The sequence below is a fragment of the Mesitornis unicolor genome, unplaced genomic scaffold (genome assembly GCF_000695765.1).
Source record: "Mesitornis unicolor isolate BGI_N332 unplaced genomic scaffold, ASM69576v1 scaffold25343, whole genome shotgun sequence".
Lineage (NCBI taxonomy): Eukaryota > Metazoa > Chordata > Aves > Mesitornithiformes > Mesitornithidae > Mesitornis > Mesitornis unicolor.
In genome coordinates, this window is record NW_010174609.1 from 39,266 (window position 1) to 60,030 (window position 20,765).

At 40.0% G+C, this 20,765-nt stretch overlaps 1 protein-coding gene across 2 annotated transcripts in view; it reads right to left on the minus strand.

Annotated features, from left to right (window-relative positions):
* MYH9 (myosin, heavy chain 9, non-muscle) overlaps positions 1–20,765 on the minus strand; it is a 55,766-nt gene that overhangs the window by 20,508 nt on the left and 14,493 nt on the right. Inside the window, exons 3-15 of one of the 2 annotated variants that reach the window (XM_010181106.1) lie at positions 18,638–18,665; positions 17,749–17,842; positions 12,394–12,486; positions 11,672–11,735; positions 11,021–11,119; positions 10,014–10,157; positions 7,741–7,836; positions 6,594–6,712; positions 5,432–5,584; positions 2,852–3,025; positions 1,898–2,071; positions 1,201–1,315; positions 649–711 (exon numbers count right to left, since the gene is read on the minus strand). In XM_010181106.1, coding sequence (XP_010179408.1) covers positions 649–711; positions 1,201–1,315; positions 1,898–2,071; positions 2,852–3,025; positions 5,432–5,584; positions 6,594–6,712; positions 7,741–7,836; positions 10,014–10,157; positions 11,021–11,119; positions 11,672–11,735; positions 12,394–12,486; positions 17,749–17,842; positions 18,638–18,665 — 1,416 coding nt within the window. The remainder of the gene's footprint in view (positions 1–648; positions 712–1,200; positions 1,316–1,897; positions 2,072–2,851; positions 3,026–5,431; positions 5,585–6,593; positions 6,713–7,740; positions 7,837–10,013; positions 10,158–11,020; positions 11,120–11,671; positions 11,736–12,393; positions 12,487–17,748; positions 17,843–18,637; positions 18,666–20,765) is intronic. The other variant, XM_010181107.1, reaches the window with a different exon arrangement.

The following is a 20,765-nucleotide window of genomic DNA, read 5'->3' on the forward strand; positions in this document are numbered from 1 at the left end:
AGCTGGAACAATCCTCTTAAAAATCTTGAGCCCTGCAATCTACATCAAGATAGCAAAAAGGACAGTCACTTGCAACAGAAGACCCAGCTAAGAACACTAAATAAGAACAGATCAGCTGTGGTTCAGTTGACATTTCAAGTCCAAAAGGAGTCTCACACAGCAAAGGCCTTGTTAGGCACAAGTTGCTGACTACCATTTTTCATGCAGTGCAAGTTCCTTTGCCAAACTAGCTTTCTTTTAAATCATCAGCAGCTGAAGTCAAATCCCAATACTGGAGTCAATGTTAAACTGGATTTCAGTTTAAACACAGTCTTAGGAATCTTCCTTCCAAATCCTGCATGAAATACCGCCTTGCTAACTCTACGTTCAAACAGTTGACAGGGATTTGCTTTTGCTGTTCCTATGCAAATCTTGCAAAAGCAACCTTTAGCACCTGAATATCTCCATGTTTTTCTTGTATCCACTTGCAAGGTGAGAGTTTTGCTTTTGTTTTAAAGTCCGTGAGGAGCTACTAGCACAAAGCAGAGGAAATGAACAAGAAAGACAAGCAGGTATGACAAAGGGACAAAGAGAAGTTAACGGAAGCATTTCTTGCATGGCTCTAGGATGCATTACACACATGACACAACAGCTGGGTTTCTCAGTCACCTGGTTCTAGATGAAGAATAGGAAAGTGTTGATAGAAATAGGCTCTCTGAACCTTCTGCATCTCTGCAACAGACAGAGACGTCAAAGAAAACCCATCACAGAAAGTGACAGCAACAGTAAGACTCAAAAGCAGATAAACCCAGAGAAGATAGAGTAAAATACTGAACAACACTGCAGAAAGAACACAGTAGTTGCAGGACTGAAAACATAGATTCAAATTCAGATCTTGTGCTTGAGTAGTACAGCTATGCAAGCTGCTGGGACATAATGGTGCATTCATATTTTATCCTGTCATCCTTGGTTTTGAGAAATAATTGCTATATATGCAGCAAGCTTAACATAAGTTGATGCCAGTGAACCTTTCTCTTGAGTTACAGTGAATTTTTAATGTGATACCATGATCTAAGCAAAGTAACTTCCAGGTAATGCTCATCTTGGTGGCTTAGTCTTCAGGGAAAAAAGCAACAAAGCTCCTCACAGGCTTCTGATGATCAAACAAACTCTTCCACATAAAACAAGAGAAAGCAAATGAGATTAAGTTTAATTACATACCATCTTTCCATAACTCAGACACAAACTTATCCGATGACTGGTGGAGAAGAGTAGCAATGTTATCATTCAGGGGATCCATGTTCTTCATCAGCCATTCATCTGCTTTATAATCCACCTGGAGAAGATAAATACATCAAGAAACTTGTGAGGGGAATTTTCCAGAGCACAAAATGCAACAAGATCCTGCAAAGTCTATAAAAGTAGCACTGAGGTTTGCACAACCAACAGATTACCAAATCATTATTGGATTTGCCATCTAAGCAAGCATACCTACAGATTTCAAACCCTAACAAACAGCTGAGTGTTCTGTTCTGTCCTGTCAGTAAAGGGAATAGATTTGCAATGTTAGTTTGCACCACCCAGAGCGTGACAGAAAAAAACAACTGCATCATCATTTTTGGTGATGAAGTCTTGATGCAAGGTTTCTAAAAAGTATCTCCAGTCTCACCAAGTCACAGAGGGAAAAAAATTAAATTGGTGTCAGTTTGACATGTCTTCTACTATACATATGTAACTTGCAGGCAAATCCCCTCAGGCCCTGTTAGGTACACAGCAATGGAACAACTTAATGAAATCTTACACTGGCTTTCCCATAGGCAGCCACATAAGTAAGTAGCTATTTCTAAGAAGCAGAGGTTAAGCATTAGAAAATACAGCAGACATTCCAGTGTTCACATTTTAGCTACTAATTCTTTACCTTGCCAGCATAATGTATGATACAGAAGTCAGCTTTGTCTTTCAGCTGTTTTGGCTTCTGAAATTTGGGGTGGGTGCCTTGTTCTTGTACAACTTTTTCCACAAAGCTTTTGTCTGTTGCTTTTGGGAACCAGCACTCTTCATCCAGCAAGGCCAGTATACCAGGAGGCCCAGCCTTAAAGGGAAACATCAAAACATCATTAAATATATGAGTACTCCGGTAATTAACACCTTTAGATGGCTCGAAAACAAAAAGGATCCTAAGCCTGATGACCACCACATTCGCCTGTTGTGTGGTATCAGTTCAACTACTTCCATACTAATAGAAATTGTTAACAATTCTTCAAAATTCTCATCTGAGTTCTGAACATTTTAATGAGAATGTCACTTCCATGATATTTGTCTAGGCTGTTTTACATGGAAAAAAAAAAAAAAGCTTTTTAATAGAAGACACACTATCACATTATTCTCCAAATATTCAGATGTCTAAATGTAGAAGACCATAGCAGAACATTTCTTAAACTGGTCCCTACTATATTGGAACATCTACTATGAAATTGATAGATTTCCAAGTTTCATTAGAGCAGAATGAAAGCAACAGAGATGCACAGCTTCTCATCATCTCCTTATAGTTAAGTAAGGAAGCTCAGACTGCTTACAGTAAGCCACTATGGAGATCTACACAAATGAAGACAATTTCGTGAGAGGAAAAAGTGGTATCTTTTAGTGCAGATCTATTTTCATGCAAAATTTCCTACAGAACTAACAGATTTAGTGGTGACATACTTTCAGATAAAGAGGAAACTGTTCACTTCTGCTTCTAGGTATACCACCACAGTGTCAGTAGAGGATTACAAATGCTAGAAAGCTACTTTCCAGTCTAAAAGTAGAGGTTATACACTCAATGACAAAATTAGCTGTTTCTTGTTGCTTTACACTACAAGAACAAGCTTACCGGCTTCTCTATGAGGTCAATGCAGGGCTGCAGATCCAGACCAAAGTCAATGAAATTCCACTCTATGCCCTCCCTCTGGTACTCTTCTTGCTCCAGAATGAACATGGTGTGGTTAAAGAGCTGCTGCAACTTTTCATTTGTGTAGTTAATACACAACTGCTCAAAGGAGTTCAGCTGATGAAGAAAAAGGTAGAAAAACATTTAAACATGAAGATACACTTACTATTCTCTTAGCACAAAATATCACATATATAGTTCAGGAATTTAAGCTCATGTTCTGTGTAGGGTGACAGCCCTTTGTCAATAACCCCATCTGCTTATGAACTGCCTTTCCTGTCATGTGCTACCGCATCACTGCTGCAATCCCTGAGGAAGTTCATATACATTGTTCTTCAGACTTTGCAAAAGAATCTTTAGTTGTAAACAGCAGAAGAATTACTGCAGCTACTTAACCTGGGAACAGAAAAGACTCTGGTTTTCTCACAAACTCAGAGCTGGCAAGTCCCCTTCCTAGGAAGAGGAAGCGACAGAAGCCTGAAGACAAATTCCTAAAAGCATGCGGATTGGAAAGTCCCTTTTTAATCCTCATGTATAAAATCAGAGCAAGGAAAGTGAAGGAAATTTCTTCAACATCTCCAGATTTCTTCAAACTGCAAGGACAAGGTTAATGACCAAGGGTGCATTTTCATGTTAGACTACACTAAACATAATGCATCTGCTGAAAAAAATTGATCTTGTCTACTTCCTCCATGTTTCAGTAAGTTCTAACCATGTATTTCCACTCATTTTCACAAGATCCAGCAACCACGAAAGCAAAGGTAGACTTTATCGGGTGGGTAAAAATAAAAATCAACTTTTCTGTGGCTTAGTTTTCCATTTAATGAGTAAATAGGTCCAATTCAGCCTGCAGCTGCACATGAGCCAGATCCAGCATAACACAGGTTGATAGGAGCAGCCTGACTGGGATAATGGGGATGGCACAATAGCCCTTTTCTGATGGCAGCCTGTGGTTGCTTCAGACTAAGTAAAATGCAAAGTCAAATTCTAAAATTGTTGTTTCATAGGCATAATGGGTCGGCCTAACAGTTCACTGCCACCTATAGAGGGAGGTCCCATTTCCCTTCTTTTCCATCTCTCCCTCAGTATTCCTTCAGTTACTTCCTCTCCCACATATATCTTGCATCAGTTTTTATGCTCAGATTCTCCTTTGCAGAATGACTCAGTTATAAAACACCCTAAGAACATATTTACTGCAGTGCTAGAGGTGAACAGTACAAGCAGCTGCAGCCAGAACCAGCAGAGGGGAAAAGGAGTAAGTTCACCCCTTTCCTGCATCGAGGAGTTGTTAAATGAGTTCAGGTGCATGTGAAATCACACTCTGACCCCCGATTTACATGTTTCTTGCAGAAAGGAGCATACATAGGTCAGAATGTATGTTGGCTATTATTTGGTCTACCCTGTCTTTGTCTTTTCCAAAACTGTTAATGATGCTAACAGCTTCAGTGGACTATCCTTTAAATGTTTTAGGATAGATTAATGGGACATAAAACTTTAAGTCCAACGGTGATCTGTAACTCTGCATTGTAATTTTAAAGACTTTTTTGTAGTTTAGCAAACCCTAAAGCTGTGAGCTATAAGTAATCAAGAACACCTGGAACTGTGAAATTAGAATTATTATGATGCACATGCCAAAAAGGATGCAAGCATCAGAATATACAGCAATGAGATAAAACATGTGCAGAATACATAAAATACTGAAGAATAAACCACTTAGGCTATAAAATAACGTATCTGACAGTTCACTGTGCCCTTGTGGCCAAGAAGGCAAATGGCATCCTGGGGTGTATCAGGAGGGGGGTGGTTAATAGGTCGAGAGAGGTTCTCCTCCCCCTCTACTCTGCCCTGGTGAGACCACATCTGGAATATTGCGTCCAGTTCTGGGCCCCTCAGTTCAAGAAGGACAGGGAACTGCTGGAGAGAGTCCAGCGTAGGGCTACAAAGATGATCAAGGGAGTGGAGCATCTCCCTTATGAGGAGCGGTTGAGGGAGCTGGGTCTCTTTAGTTTGCAGAAGAGGAGACTGAGGGGAGACCTCATTCATGTTTATAAATATTTAAAGGGTGAGTGTCACGAGGATGGAGCCAGGCTCTTCTCGGTGACAAACAATGATAGGACAAGGGGTAATGGACACAAACTGGAACACAGGAGGTTCCACTTAAATTTGAGAAGAAACTTCTTCTCAGTGAGGGTGACAGAGCACTGGACCAGGCTGCCCAGAGAGGTTGTGGAGTCTCCTTCTCTGGAGACATTCAAAACCCGCCTGGACGCCTTCCTGTGTAACCTCATCTAGGTGTTCCTGCTCCGGCAGGGGGATTGGACTAGATGATCTTTTGAGGTCCCTTCCAATCCCTAACGTTCTGTGATTCTGTGATTCACAACAGCAAGGATCTCAAGTAACAAATGTGCAATACACATCCTTTCCAAAACTATACTATTATTTTCCAGTTTGAAAGTGGTTTCCTTTAGAAGTATTTGCTCCATGGTAAACTGTGCTGGGTGCAAGGACCTGACATCTCCTTACCTCGAAAATCTCAAAGCCAGCAATGTCAAGGATACCAATGAAGGATGCACCCTGTCGCTTGGTCTTATCCAGTGCCTTGTTGATACGCATAACCAGCCATCGGAACATACGTTCATAAGTGGCTTTAGCCAGCGCTTCAATGGCAAAGTCAGCCTAAATAGAAGAAAAGGCAAAGATCAGGAGTTACATTATAATTCAGAGGAAGACACAGATTACACTGTCTTGGTAATCTAATGGAAAAAAATGTAGTCTGAGATTTTTCTTTCCACCACCAAACTCACTGAAAAAGGCTCATTTCAGAGGTTATTAACAACAAATTTCAGGATCCCGTCTCTTGGAGAAGCTAATGCCTGGTATTCAAGAAAGAAAAATATACCCAGTCACCTCCAAAGACTATAGTAACTTAGCTTATTTCATAGGCCCCAAGAAAAGCATTTAAATTCTTTTGTAATTCAGGATTTGTGAAGCCAAACCCCCTCCCCTCCCATGCCACTATTCTACCTGTGATAAACACAAAAATACTATGTATTGTAAGAAGTTAAATAACAAAACAGAAAGGCAGCCTGTGACTATTTCCAGGCTTCACTCTCTTCCTAATCCCTTGCATGTTACAGGAGCATGTTTAATTACACTGAGAATAAAGATGTGTTCATAAGGAAGCCATGCAGTGAGTAAGCACAGGAGCTTTGCTTCATTCAGGAGGCCTCTAGCTCCTAGGTAAGGTTTCATTTAGAGCACAACCTGATCCAAGAGCGTTACAGTCAGATTCAAGGGTGAGCAGCAAATTCTTCCACTTTAGTAGCTGACCTGCTAAAAAATGGTGCTTCCCATATTACAGTAACCTGAGAATGTCATCCTTGCATGCAGCACTGAACGAACTTACTCCCCTGGGACAGGCAGTCCCCAAAATTAGAGGAGCTGTGTTTTTCCTTTTTCAATAAAAAGAGAAGTGTCACAGGGACAGGATGATTTCTATCTTTATAGAGATCAAGTGAGCAAATACTAGAATCAACATGTATGCTACATTATTCAAGTGTGGTTGCCATACACTGAAGCCACAAAGTTGGTTATTAAATGCTGCAGAAACCTCCAATGCATTTGTTAACTCTGTGGCAACAAGATTAAAGACAAAAGTACTTGTTCATTTTTAGAGAACACATACCTGCTCTTTGGTCTGAGCTTTCTGGACATAATCTCGTCCAACTTTGATGCGAGGGGTCAGGATACCTCTTGTGAAATCAGTCACGTTGATACCCAAAAGGTGAGAGACTTTCTGAGCAGCTGAAGACAGTAAGAGGGAACAACAAAGAGATTAATGGGGTTTTTTTTGTTTTTCTCACAGAAAGCAAGAGAAAGAAAATCATTCCTGCAACTGGCTTCCCAAGAGAGTAATGAAACAGCTTATAAAAATGTTAAATTAAGAACTTTAATGATACAAAGAAAGGTATCTTCAAAACCAAAAAGTCTCCTAAAAACCCTTGCATCTCATACTACAGGTTATTGAGTTTCTCCAGAAGCCACAAGAGCAAATTTGAAGCAATGCTCTCACACCACTAAGTCGTAACACAGAAGCTTTAGAAAGTTCACAGTCTGTAATCAGTTTAAAGATACAAAAAGTAACTTACATTCTTAATCAAGCTAATTGTTGTCTTCATCTACTGATTAGCCTTTGAGATAACTCTGTATTTCAGATTCAAGATCCAAAACCCAGTTTACTCTCCTCCCCAAAATGCCATTTAGAGCATATTTTCCATAGTAACAATTATCAGATAAATTAGCAACCTCTTATATTTCTGCCTTTTATTATGTGAAATATGGTACTATTTACACATGCAACAACGAGCAGTACAATTAAAACATGTACACATACTTTATACCCACAATAAAACTACCCACCTTATTCTTACAGTTACAAGTCTACCTACAAAGTCAGCAATAAACACCTCTTAAAGCCTGACAACGTATGTTTGCTGGAGCTCTCATTCCTAGCTTGGTTAAAACACACACACGCCACATATTCCAGTAGAGTAATCCTTTTCATCTGGTCATCACGTGTACTTCCTGCCTAGCCCTGTCATAACGACAGTGCCACGTTCCTGCCCGTAAGTGGCTGCAAACACCCACCTGCCTAAACGGCGTGCATTTGTATGAAGGAGCATGTCAGCTCCTTAACAAATAATTCACCTTATAGAAAAACAGGACTCCAGTATTCCCTACATACTGTATTATATTCTTCTACTTGCAACAACTTCCTGTAGACTACTTTTTTCTGCATTTTTAATTTGGAGTGGGAAAAGGAGATAGGTTACCTGTGTTGTCTGGCATGGAGGCTTGGTCTGTATTACGCTCCTTCTTGAAGACTATGTTGCCAAGTTGAAGAACGCCCGAGATAACCTTCAGCAGACCTTTTGAAGTAATAATAATAGCTTTATAATAGTCTCAGACATCTCCAAAAGCCCTGATATGACCCAGTTATCCTTCCTGACACAGTTAAGAGGCCCTTCTCAACATCCCAAAAATCTTTCTGGAATTCACGTAAAACACCACAGGTAATTCCTCTATGTGACTCCCATTCAGAATACAGGATTTTCCCTGTCCCTCCTATGTAAGACTACGCAGCCTGGAAGTTTACCCATTCTCAACATCACTGTAGTTAAGTGGGAGACAGGATTGAGGGTAAAACACCATCATAAAACATCTGTATTTTTTAATAAAATGTTTGTTCTCTGTTAGAGGGCCAAAATTCCCTATTTTCCTCAAGTAACTACTGTTAAACACAGGAAAGAGACAGTTATTAAGAGTACAAATCAATTAAGAAAGATTTTGTTCCTCTAACTGCATATCCCTTTCAGTTCACTGACCAAGGTCTGTAGTCCATACAGACATAGCTTATCATGTATGAAGGGCAGCAGGATGTGAGCGAAAGTGCCTGTAGCATAACTGTTACTAATTACATGCTGAAGCACTCCACTCATTGCTAATAATACATTCATACTCTTCAAATGGTGCAAGTCACAAAAGCAGATACTAGGACAGGAAAGACATTTTCCAATGCCATAGCAGCAATTCAATTTTCACTGTGTATGAATCAAAGCTCTTTGCATAACAGCTTTTAGGTGCCTTCAGCAAAGTAAACGGCCAGTCACTTGCGGAGGTGATCTTGTACCAAAGATTTTTTTCATCCCCTAATTTCTACAGAGACATTTACAGAAACATTTATTTTGAAACAATATTCTTTTGATAGCAGAGTGAACAAAGGCTCCATATGTGTTACATTAATAATAACTGAAAACATACATGTTTCTAGTGGCACATTATGAAATCTAATGGTTTGACAGCTGAATCTGGCTGGAGTCCTGGCACTTGGACAGACAGCTTATTTTGATGTTGCCTCATAAATGAAGATAGTGTAGTAAAACCACCATCCAGCCAGCTGCTGTACATATTATTCTTCTAAGTCTATAAGGAACACTAACGCATTTCACACTTCGAACAGCAAATGCAAAACACTAAAGCTATCTTTGCTGAAGTAGCTGGAACCAACAGCAAAAACATGCTCTAGAGCATACTTTAAAAACTGAACTCAAAAAACTGAGCATAGCAGGATATACTGACAATAAATTAGGCTGCCAGTTCTTTTATTCAGTTTAGGCAAATTTCTCTTCAGCTCTATACAACGGTTTCAGTCTCTGATGAATCAGGATAATGAGAAATGTATTAAACTCCGGATAATGACAGTGTGGATTTATAGCAGGGTGGACTGTGAAGAGCAATAGTTAAGGCACAGCCACATATTCCCTACAACCACAATAGCTGCAGCCTCCAGCAGAGGAGGTGGTGACCTCAAACCACCACAGATGCTTGCTTCAGTGTAGAGAAGAAAACAGTCCTAGTTTTAGAAGAACTTACACTTTTACAAATGGAGATTTTGCACAACACTGGTTCCCAACCAGCAAGGCAGATCATGAATGAGACAGCACAGAGCTCTGGTGAATATGTATCACTGCACTTTGTGCTGGCTGCACGCAATTCTGGCTTCACTGTCATCGTACCGTGCTCCCAGAATCAGACAGTATTAATTTCTGATCAGCAGTTCAGTGTTAAGCTGGAAAGAAAAGCACTACGACCAGACCATTCTCAAAGTACTAATCCAGCAGTGGTTGGATTATATACTTTAAAGCCACTGCTTAGGGATAGGGGGAGCACACAAGCCGTGCACTGCACAAGAGAATGAGAGGATGCTTGTATCTTGGATGTGTTATTCATAAACTGGATATACAGCCCTCAGACTGGGAACAAAAACAGCAAGCAGAAGCATGTTTTCATTAGCTGCTTGGCTTCTAACTTTAACTGTATAAACTGAAACTGTGCTAGTAGATCCTAATAGCTGCAAAGCCATTAAGTTCAGTACTTGCACACTGTTCACTTGAGGTGGTTGGGATGGAAACCAGACAAAACAAAACCAACAAAAACCCCCAAACAAACAAACAAAAACAACCACAGAACAGAAAAGCTCCAGAGAAATACAATCTGTTCCCTCTTTCATTTTCTTGCATTTCCAAGCCCTTTCGAGGATTCATACCTATCTGCTCCTCATCTGGGATGCCCATGATCTTCATTGCCTCCATGGTCTCCTGAAACATATCTTTGTCTTGCTGACCCGGGATTGTAACATGCCCATTGGAAAGGAAGCGGTATTTGTTGTAAGGCTCCAGCAGCAGATCAGCTTCAGAAAGAATTGAGAAATAAGTTACCGTTACTTTTTTTTTTAAAAAATAGACAATAAATTACCACAGAGATCAAAATTCTAACTTGAATATGCTAGCAGATGCTGGATGAACCTGGGATGAAGCCCAGTTTTACTGCAGGCTGAGCATGTAATGTATTTTAGAGAAAATTTGAGTTTTTCTGCCTTATTTCTTCCTATTCCCCCCTCTGAACTACTCCACCAAAGCAGTGTCAATCATCATTATGCCCTAAGTCTATAAGAAGTAGGGATTAACCTGAAAGTAAATTTGCCTTTAATTTTCAGACATCTCATTTGTTTCAAGTCAGGTGAAAGTTAAGATACAGCTCTTGAAACAGTAGCAGCTATGAAAAAAGTCCTCTCTTTCTGTCCTTCCTCTAGATCAATTTGCAGCTCTCACACAATGGGGACATTGATAACTAGGTTAAGCTAGGTGCACTAAGACCCTAAACTTCTAGAGCTGCTTAGGTGCCAACAGCTTTGCTCCAGTTAGTTAAATGCAGAGCACATCACAGCAGGACCATTCCTGCACTAGAAGAGTTTACATCATGCAAGACGAGACTAAACAGGGGATAGTGATTTAGATAAGGAAGGGCACGGAGTCATTGCTGGCTAGGAAACAAGTGCAGGAAGGAACCAGAGAAGCAAGTTCTCAGAAACTGAGAAATGCAGGGGGAGGGTAGAGGGATGTATGAGTGTACAGAAGAAGTGGAGGAGGGGTGACCATATCTAAGAAGCAGAGCCAAGAAAGTATGAAGGAACAGGTCCTAGCCTACAAGTGTTTTGGACCTCTCTGTCGTGGTGATGAAGCAATCCCATAACTACAACAAAATTGTACTTACTCTTCAAATGCTCCCCTGCCCCAGACAGCAGGTAGTAAAAGATGTGGAAGGTTCTCTCTTCTTTGGCTTGACGAATTGCACGTGACTTCTCCAGCAGATCTTCAGAGAGTCAAGGCATATGGCAGGACATACAAATCACTTCCTATTCTAAGGCAGGTGAAAAAACTCATACAACCTGATGTTCTCCTCATGCCAATTAACAGAGGTATTGGTTTAACAATCATTATCAGTCAACAACCCACTGAGCTTCTGGTCTCAGCGCTGCCAGCCTCTGAATGACAGCTATAAGAGCGATTTAACTGATCAGAGCTAGAAAAACAGTGGCCATCTATCCCTACTTGCCTTGAACAGCAGTGAGAGTGGCTTATGAAATTCCAAAGCTATTCATCTTATTGCGGTTCACGCTTCCATTTCAGCCTCCTAAGATTAGAGTTCATTCATTCAGAAGATATTTCCACAATGATCACAAAGGTCAAAAAATACTATATGAAGAAAACAGGAGACTACAACAGTAATCTTGCTAGCATAAATTTAAGTGCTTCCCACCAATTTCTTCACTTGACAAAGTCAGTTGTGAAGAGATTCTAGGTACCCTTATTGCCACTTCTATAGCCTTTAACTTCTCCCTTTCTAGGGTTACAGAAAGGATACAGGTCTCTATATTGGCTCCAACAATGTAGCCATTGACATCAAAGTTGATTCTGATGAACTTGCCCTAAGAGGAAAGCAAGGCCATTAAAATTAGTATTCATTCTGTCTGGTAATAGCAGTGAACAGCAAAGGTAAACCTTTTTTAACTTGAGAAAGTAAGTTCGAAACAGGTTAGGCAGGTTTTAGGCAAAACATAAGGTCAGTCAATAGGCAATGCCTGTCAAACACTGTCAGACATTTCTGGCATTCAGACACCCTACAATTCAAATTCACTGTTTCACCCAAGATTTCCCACCATGAAGGTCCCTTGAATTTCATGTGCTATACGATCTGGACAGTTCCATGTCCCTCACCATTAGCTTCAACCATTTTCATTTAGTTCCAGCTCTAGCTTCCCCATCTGTCTCTCAGACACTCTCCATTGCTCTCCAGAGCAAGCAAAATAGGAACCAGTACTTGCTCTCCAGGATAAAACAGACTGTAATAAACTTACAATAAAAATTGGCATAGGTGATCCTGGCACAAGGTCAGGTTCCTCCATTCCAGGGACCTATCAGGTATATTCCGGTATATTCACTTCCCAGATTAATTTGAGAGAAGTCACTCAAAGACAGCTGTCCGATCTCTGTCTTGTTCCTGACAGCAATTCACCCAAAAGCACAATAAGTCTTCCCTCCGGAAAATATAGAATACTGGCACCCATGCTGGATAGTGATACTCACAAATCTTGAGGAGTTGTCATTCTTTACTGTCTTGGCATTTCCAAAGGCCTCCAGGATGGGATTAGCCTGAAGCAATTGCCTCTCCAGTTCTCCCTAGAGAGAAATCAGAAATTAACCAAGCAGGTAGTGGTTTATTGCATTAATCTTGGGTCAAACCAGCGCTGAAGTTTCAATTCACACTAGCTTGGCATCTGCTGCAGAGAAGCCATATTAAGCCTTAGGAGATGATCCCTTAAACCTTCAAAGGAGACTCATTAGTTATCTGGGTAAAACAGAAACATTCACAAATACGCCTTTTTTTCCTTCCTCAAGACAAGGGTATCCCAGTGCTGTCTTTCTGTTAACAAGAAGCCCTTCAAAGCCACCTGGCCGTAACACCCCACAGACCTTCCAGGATGAAAGCAAAACACTTACCATCCAAGATCAGGCCCTCATCCCAGAAGTGTCTGGCCATCTAGGCTGGAAGAGCAAGGAAAATCCTATCCCAAAATCACACTTCATGTTTAGTGAAATGCAACAGACATTAGGAAAAAAATAAAAAAAGCCATAATACTGAGTATTATTGCCCCATAAATTGTACCTTTGGAAAGTTTTATTTACTAGTAGGCTGAAGTACACATTTTTCTTAGTCTGAAAAGGTCTCATTTAAAAAACAACAACAAAACCACCTCAAAAACATAACACAGAAAACTTGCACTAAAAGTCTACATCTTCCAAAATACAAACAAGCAAAAACCTCCTTTGTAAGGAGGAACACAAAAAAGAGAATTAGTGGTATCCCACAAATGGCATGATCGCTTGCATTCTACTACCGTATTTGCACACTCCTACCCTGAAGGAACACAAAATGCTGGAGCTGTAGAAAAAGGAAATTCGGAACCCTTATCCCTGCCAAGTACTAGACCACTGGAGCATCCACACCTTTCTCTGCCGGCTCTAGACATATCCTTGGCTGTTCTTAAAAATTATTTGTCCTCTGTGCTAAAAGCATGGAGGACCTAAAAAGCTTTTAGAGATGGAAAATGTCGATTTAGATAAACGTTTCTCCTTTTAGCAGTTATCAGTAAGTACTTAAGTTTTCCCGTGCATAACGGATGGAAATGAAGTTTGATTTGAGAGAACTGGAATTTACGGGCAAATTATTTAAGGACATTTCTAAAGGAAAATTTTTCCCATTCATTCTCAAAGTGCATTATAAAACAGATTAGTCCTTACACAGTCTCTCTAAAAATACATGCAGTGAAAAAAAAAATAAAGAGGAGGAAGATACACGAGAAACCGCACAAAGAACTACAAGCTTTTATTGCTTGCTTTCACAATCACCTCACTTCACACTTGGAAAGTGCAAGGCCAAACCAGACCCTCAGTTTCTGTACAACTGCGCACACGTAGAAGGGGCAGCTGCTGCTAACACTTTCACTTGGTATCAAGTCTATATAGCAAGGAGGTTAGGCCTGGGAAGCGAACCTGAGCTAGGACATCTGCTCTCTTACAACAGAGCCAGCATGTGGCTTTGTTAGGAGAAAACCTTAAATCTAGGTTTTAGTCCTTGAAACCACGTGGCAGTCACATTTCCCTTCCTATTCTGACACATGTACTGAAGCTAGAACACTCTTCCCTTACCCCATTTCTCCTTCCCATTCTGCACTGTGGTCCTAGGCCTCTGTTTGTGACTGTAATCTGTTACTATGCACATGAAAGAAGCCAGCAACATAGCGTTTCAACCCAACTAAGGAACAAGGAGGGAAGATGTAAAAAAAGCCCATTTTTTCCTCTAAACAGAAGTCAGGCTTTGACACCAAATCCATTTTAATTATTTGACTAAAAAAACCTAAAGTCATGTTTAGCTACACCAAGATCAAAAGTTTATAGAAATCCATACTGTAGACCTTTCTGTTGTTTAGTACCTGAGTAAGAAAGTGTCATTAGTGTCAAGGAGTGTTGGCAAACTGTAGTTTAGTGGCAGTTGGGTCTCTTGAACCATCAAGGTAACAATACACATAAAGAATGCCAGCTCAGGGACACAGCAATATAAAGCTGTGGGGAAAAGAAAACTATTGGTTGGTCAAGAGTTGGTCAAGTCCATTCTCTTGACTTGCCTTAGCACCATGACACAGTGAAAAGTGCAAGTTCTCAGCATGCCATGGCAGTGGCACATAACATTAAGTGGCTGCAATTACTGTGATGTATCCATTCCTCGCTGGCACACACAGTATGCTGTCTTTGTTTAAAAGGGTTTTGTCTTTGTTAAAAAAAATTGTCCCTTTATCTTTAAAACTGTAATAAGGTTTCGGGGTGTGGCTTGTTGGGTTTTTTTACCTTAATTTTTGACGGTTATCCTTCCCTGAAGGAAGGGACTTCATTATTATTATACAATGGGTAATTTTGCAAAGCAAAACCCGTACAACACAGAGTTGTCTGTCACAAGCTTTCTAGAAATTCTAAGGTTCCTATCATTAAGACGCTGCCAATTTTCTGGCACCTCTAATTGCCATTCCTTGACCTGAAACAAATTTGTTTAATACTTGGCATGCATTTGAAGTATGTACAATATTCCTCATGAAAACAGAAGCAACAACAGCTACTGGATCTGTTAGCCTGCAGTTGGGCAGAGCACGCTCTTCACTATACTCTCTTTCTACTGCTCTGAAGTCACAGAACCAATTAAAAGCAACTAAAATCCTTGACATCTATCTTGTACTCTGAATTTTTTGCATCTCATACACTTTTTGGAATGATTTCTATGCAAGGTAGAAGTATAGCCAGTCATTTATTCTTCAGTAAGTATAGAGAAAGGCATCTAGAATCTCAGCTCTCTTTAACAGCACACAATTAAAAAAATATGGAGGAGGGTGTTTCTTTTTTTGTTTGTTTCGGTGGGCTTTTTGTTGTTTTGGTTTTTTACCCTTTAGGGATTTGCTTTTGTATTCTTCTCTGCAGTCATATGAGAGATTCTCAAATAACCAAATCCAAACAACAGTGGTTGGATAGGGAAGGAAGAAAGATCATCAGCAACCTAACCCTCATCACAAATACTTAAACATTAGCAACTATTAGCCATGAATTTCTGATTAGCTGTGAACATTAGCTGGGAAAAAACCATTACATCACTTAAGAAGTCAATAGAGAAGCAGAGACTAAACATGGGAAAATATCAATCCCAACTTCCATAAATAAAGTTTAATCAAATGACAAAAGTGCTTAAATAATTAGATTCAGTAGGCCCCAAAACCAGCCTTAACGTGCTGAGTAGTCACACCATGCAGCTAGAAGCCATTTACCTGAACACACTAATGCACTGGAATCAGTGTAAGGTGCTACTGCCTCCAAAACAAGAGAGCTGGTGTTGAACAATAAGCTTTAAAAGTCTGATTTTGCTCTGATACTTGAAAAACCAAGGGTTTAGATCCAAGACTTCTAATAAGTGACAGTCAAGAAACCTCCCTGGTAGATAAAACACCACATCTTTCTATATTATCATTGATTAAGTTCTGCGCCTAGTTTTGCAGCATAAAAGTTTGACACTATCATATTCTACCCTAAATAAAAAGTCTGCCGTGACCAGTATACCAGAGATCCTAAAAAATTTTAACATATTCATCTCTATAAACCCTTATAATCTTGTGCCAAGTTTAAGGTTTGTAAATAATTATTGCATAGAGCACCCATGACCGATTAATGTTCTAAATCCTCTCTGGTAAGGCCAGTGCTACCATTTAGTCAGAAAACTGGAGAAAAACGTGAGCTGTAGGGCTTCTGGGAAAAAAACAAAACTCAGAGGGGAAAAATAATAAATATCAAACTTGGGCAAATCACCAAGCAGTCCAACTTCAGACTGTTTTATTCTCCAAAGAAGACTCCCTGTCCTGCTTCAGTGGTTGAAATTTTTCTCAAGGATAAGCAGTGGAAGAATACTTAACTCAACCCCATGATTCTATTTTCCACACTTAAAAAAAGAAAAAGAAAAAAGGAGAATGTTTCTAAATACAGCTACTGACAGACCATGGAAAAACCCTTCGTATGTCTGAAAGTTTGGCATCTATAAAGTTTTCTTCTGGTTGGATTCCAGAAGTTCCTTATTACTACATGTACACACACACTTAGTCTGCCTCCATGCAGAGAATCCTTCTTATTCATATACTCTACACGCATAAGAGATGCCTACACATTAAGCTACTATGGGAAAACTCTTATGCAGAGATACAGTGGACACACTTGACATCGGGCTTTCATTACACAGCTCACCAGTGAACATTTCCAACGTGTTCAGCTCTGGCTACAACAAGTTCACAGTCCTGGAACACCCTGTCTGCAGGGTAGCTTTCCCCTCAAGCTTTCTTTGCAACCTGCAGCCACATCTCACTGCAGGGAATAGAAAGCTCAACACCTACCTACATCTATCGTACCAAGAACACCACACACACTAGACATTTATGGTTCTAGGAAAGCCTGGTCCAGTTCTATTGCTCCAAAAGAATACTTCTCAAACGATGTATCTGAGAAAATCCTGCAAGAAAAACCTTAAATGCAAACTAGTATTGAGCACAGAACACAAGTATTCCTGATATTACTTTAGTCTCCAATTGAACATCCTCACAAAAAGATTACTGTGCACCACACAAAAAGAAATAAAAAATTGTGAATTGTCTATGGATTTGTTTTAGCTGCAGAAAGTGATATTGGTGTGGAGTGAAAAGCTGCTCAAAAAATAAAAATCACACAATGGGACAGAAAACGCATTCCTGGTGCAGAACGTGCAGTAAACGTGCAGCTCACCTACGAGGATACAACTGACGAATTCGGCAATAGTCCATCGGGGGAGAGGGAGGGGGAAAAAAATATAAGTGAGACATCTTTAAAGTCCCTCCCACCATCACCACCACCCTCCTTTCATGTGCTGCTAACACTTGGCTGTTTTTACAGTACATATAATAGCCAGACCTAATCTATAAACATACAGAAGAAAGGAGACAACTCGTCCATGGAAGGATCTGCTTTAAACTGCCTAGACTGGTTATAAGCAACACATCCGTGTGAAAAGATCAGTATGAGTGATGCTTCATTTATAGTGTCTCTTGCTCATGCATTTGCCCACGAATACAAGAGTTTGTGGATTAGTTTATCCCTACTGTAGCTTCACTGAATTCAAAGGAGTCATGACTTAGAACAATGTTCCTTGGCTTGCAATTTTTGAAGAACTTTTATTGTTTCATAGTTCACTGTCCTCCTCAGTCCCCTGATAGATGTTAATATCTAGGTTTTTATAGAGCAATATGCCTTTACCAACATTAGCCAATATACATATATTGTCCAAAGTCAGCACAGCAATAAAGCGTCATTAAACCTAAGTCTTACCTGGTCTTTTTTAGACTTGTGTGAGGAAGCAACGTGAGCCAGATACTGAATGACCTTCTTGGTGTTCTCTGTCTTACCAGCTCCCGATTCACCTCTGTAAAGAAAATATGCAACTGACTCACAAACAAGACATGGGGGGCCATACTCATATTTCTAACCTCAAAAGGTCTAGAGCTCCTTAACTGCATTCTGGTTATCCTGGCAACTCCCTTAAAAAGAAGAAAAAACAAGTTGCACTGGCAAGCAACGTAGCTGGACCGCAGGTTAGCCCTCAGCAAGTTTGCTGCTGTGTGCAGGTTCCATATGAGTGCATGAAAGAGGGAAGGCAGTAAAGAACTATGATTTCTTGTCAGTTGGATATGAAAATTGACAAGAGGCTGAGGAACATTTTGGAGGCTGCTGTAGAGGTAGGGGTGAAAGGTAATGAAGTGAATCTTTCAAAGGAAGCCTTCTGACTGTAAGAACAAACATACCAATTCCTTAAGCACAACTGAGGGCCAATCAATTCCGCTGTGTCTACAAGGGAAACTGCTGTATCAAGAGTATCTGTAACTGTATCAGCCTCATCAGTATCAATGTACTTAAATGTAACAGCTGCATCAAATCTGAAGGACTTCTCCAAGACTTTTCCACTGACAAAGCTGTATTTCTTTAGGAGTTTGAGCATAAGGGCTGTTTCAAAACTTCCCGTCTTCCTCCACTACTAAAAAAATTTTCTGCAGAAAGTATTAAATATTTATCAAAGGAACTGTAATGGGACCATTCTTGACTCTTCATTATTATCTGATTTACTAAGCCCACCCCCAGCAATTTAAACTGTGTCCTCCAACCAAGAATTTAAAACTACAAACTCAGACATCCAGACAAACTGACAACTGTAAATACTCACGTGCAAAGGATGGACTGATCCTCTCGATCTAGAATAAAATTTTAAAAAGCAGTCAGAATAAGACTCTAAAATTAAATTTCTGTGACAGAATGAAATCAGTACCAAAGACAAAACCAGGAACTAGTAAACTCCGACAAATACATTGCAAAATATGGCCAGGTAACCCCTTCTCCAGCAATAGACCCCAACCTCCCACCCTATGCCAAAATATAACGGCACAATAGCAATTTAGTTTTCTTCATCAAGAACATTGTTTGCATTACAATTTTTCTACAAACGATACAAAACTCTCCCACTGAATATTTCTTTTCCACAAAGATACAGTTTGATATACATCTACTTGTTCTTCAGCCTTCTCCCCCTATTATACTGTGCCCATACCAACTTACAAAAGTTATCAGCAGAGCAGCGGAAATGGAAGGGGGAGGGAGGAAGTGGGACAGGAACTGTTACTAATCCCAAAGTGCCAAAAACTCACATCAGAGGCTTTCACCCCTAAAACAAACACTGGAAGCTCAGTGAGAATTTTTTGTTACTTTTTTTGTACAAACTGGACTTGAAAACTACAACGCTGGGCAGCAGTCTAAGTCCTGAACAGCCGATTTGTTTGTGGCACCATCCCCTAGTGTATTAACACAGCCACTGATAACAGTACAAACCTTTTCTTTTTCATGTTGACCTACCAGAAGAGATACAAATTCCTCTGTTGAATTCCTTACTGTGGATGATAATACCTTTCTAGTTACAGAACTTACTTCACCCAGCCTATCCACCACTATCTCCCCCATCTGTAACCTCCTTTCAGCTTTTACCTACGATTCCACTTCCTCATACGCAGTCCTGATTTCTTCCTTCCACTGTGCCTTCATCCCACTGCTCCTCCACTACCTCTGTGTGAACACACTCCCCTGCTTCTGCCTTGGACAAGCTTGCAGTCATCACACGGGCAGCATGACCTGTTCAGACATGGAACAGACTTGGGCACCGCAAGTCACTCACAGACAAGAGCTACTGGGGCACTCTCAAAACAGACCGTGCCACCAAACTCAAAATCTCCACTACTTTGTAAGTCATCCATTGGGCTGTGATTTTTTAGTTTTGTTTGATTTTAGCTTGTTGGCATTTTGATTGTTTGTTTGCTTGCGTAAGATCAAGAGCAGAGGACTAGCAGATCATCCAGTCTGAGAACCAAACGCAGCAGTTAGATTTCCTCCAGTTATTGTCATTCTTTCCTTTTCCCATACTGAGCCCAAATTTTGCATTGGACTGAAGTCTAATCTCTAATAAGAGAGAGAGAGCAAGTCTCAAACATCCATGAGAGTATACAATTCACTGGATTGCTCTAATAAATTTTAGCAATTGGTAACCTTCATCAGTACCTTTAAGGATGTGACTGTCTCCATATTTTAGCTACTAGTTCTTCCTATTCTTTTCTCCAGTAGCTTAGAGAATCCAAGTGCACTCAGTATTCTCCCTACTAGAGAGTACTTAGATGAAATAATTGAGTCACCATTCATGTTGTTTTGTGCAAGATAAAGAGACTGAGCTGTAATTACGGAATGTAATTATAGTCAGATAGACTTCAGGTACCTGAAACCACTTTCTATACCCTGAAACACTGCTACTGCAAGTGAATTCAGCATTTCAGTTCTAATGCTATGAATGCCATATTCACCAAGAAAAAACTCCTACAAACTCAGTTTGTAAAGAGAGAAGTGTATTTACCCTTTGGACACATTTTCTTGTAATAAGGAAAGCAGGTAAAACCTACCTAATTTGAAATTCTATCTTTTCTTGAAGTACTCTGAAACCAATAATGGGAACACCTAGGTTCACATTCTACAGGTAGGCAACTCCTGCTCTTAAGCTTCTTTACTGGAAGCTCTTTGTATGCAAATGAACACAAAAATTTAGAGGAAAATAATCTGCTTTATCCCTGTTAATACTGTTCTCAGAAAGAGTTGATCAGCCCTAAGACTAGAAAAAAGCAAGCAGAAGAAAATCATCACTCAAATGGTTTTGGCCCAGTAAATTCTTAAGTGTTCAAAACTAAACACTCCAGCTTTACCAGTATTGCATACTTCTCCCAAGTAGCAAGTGATTAGACAAGAGGAAATGGCCTCAAGTT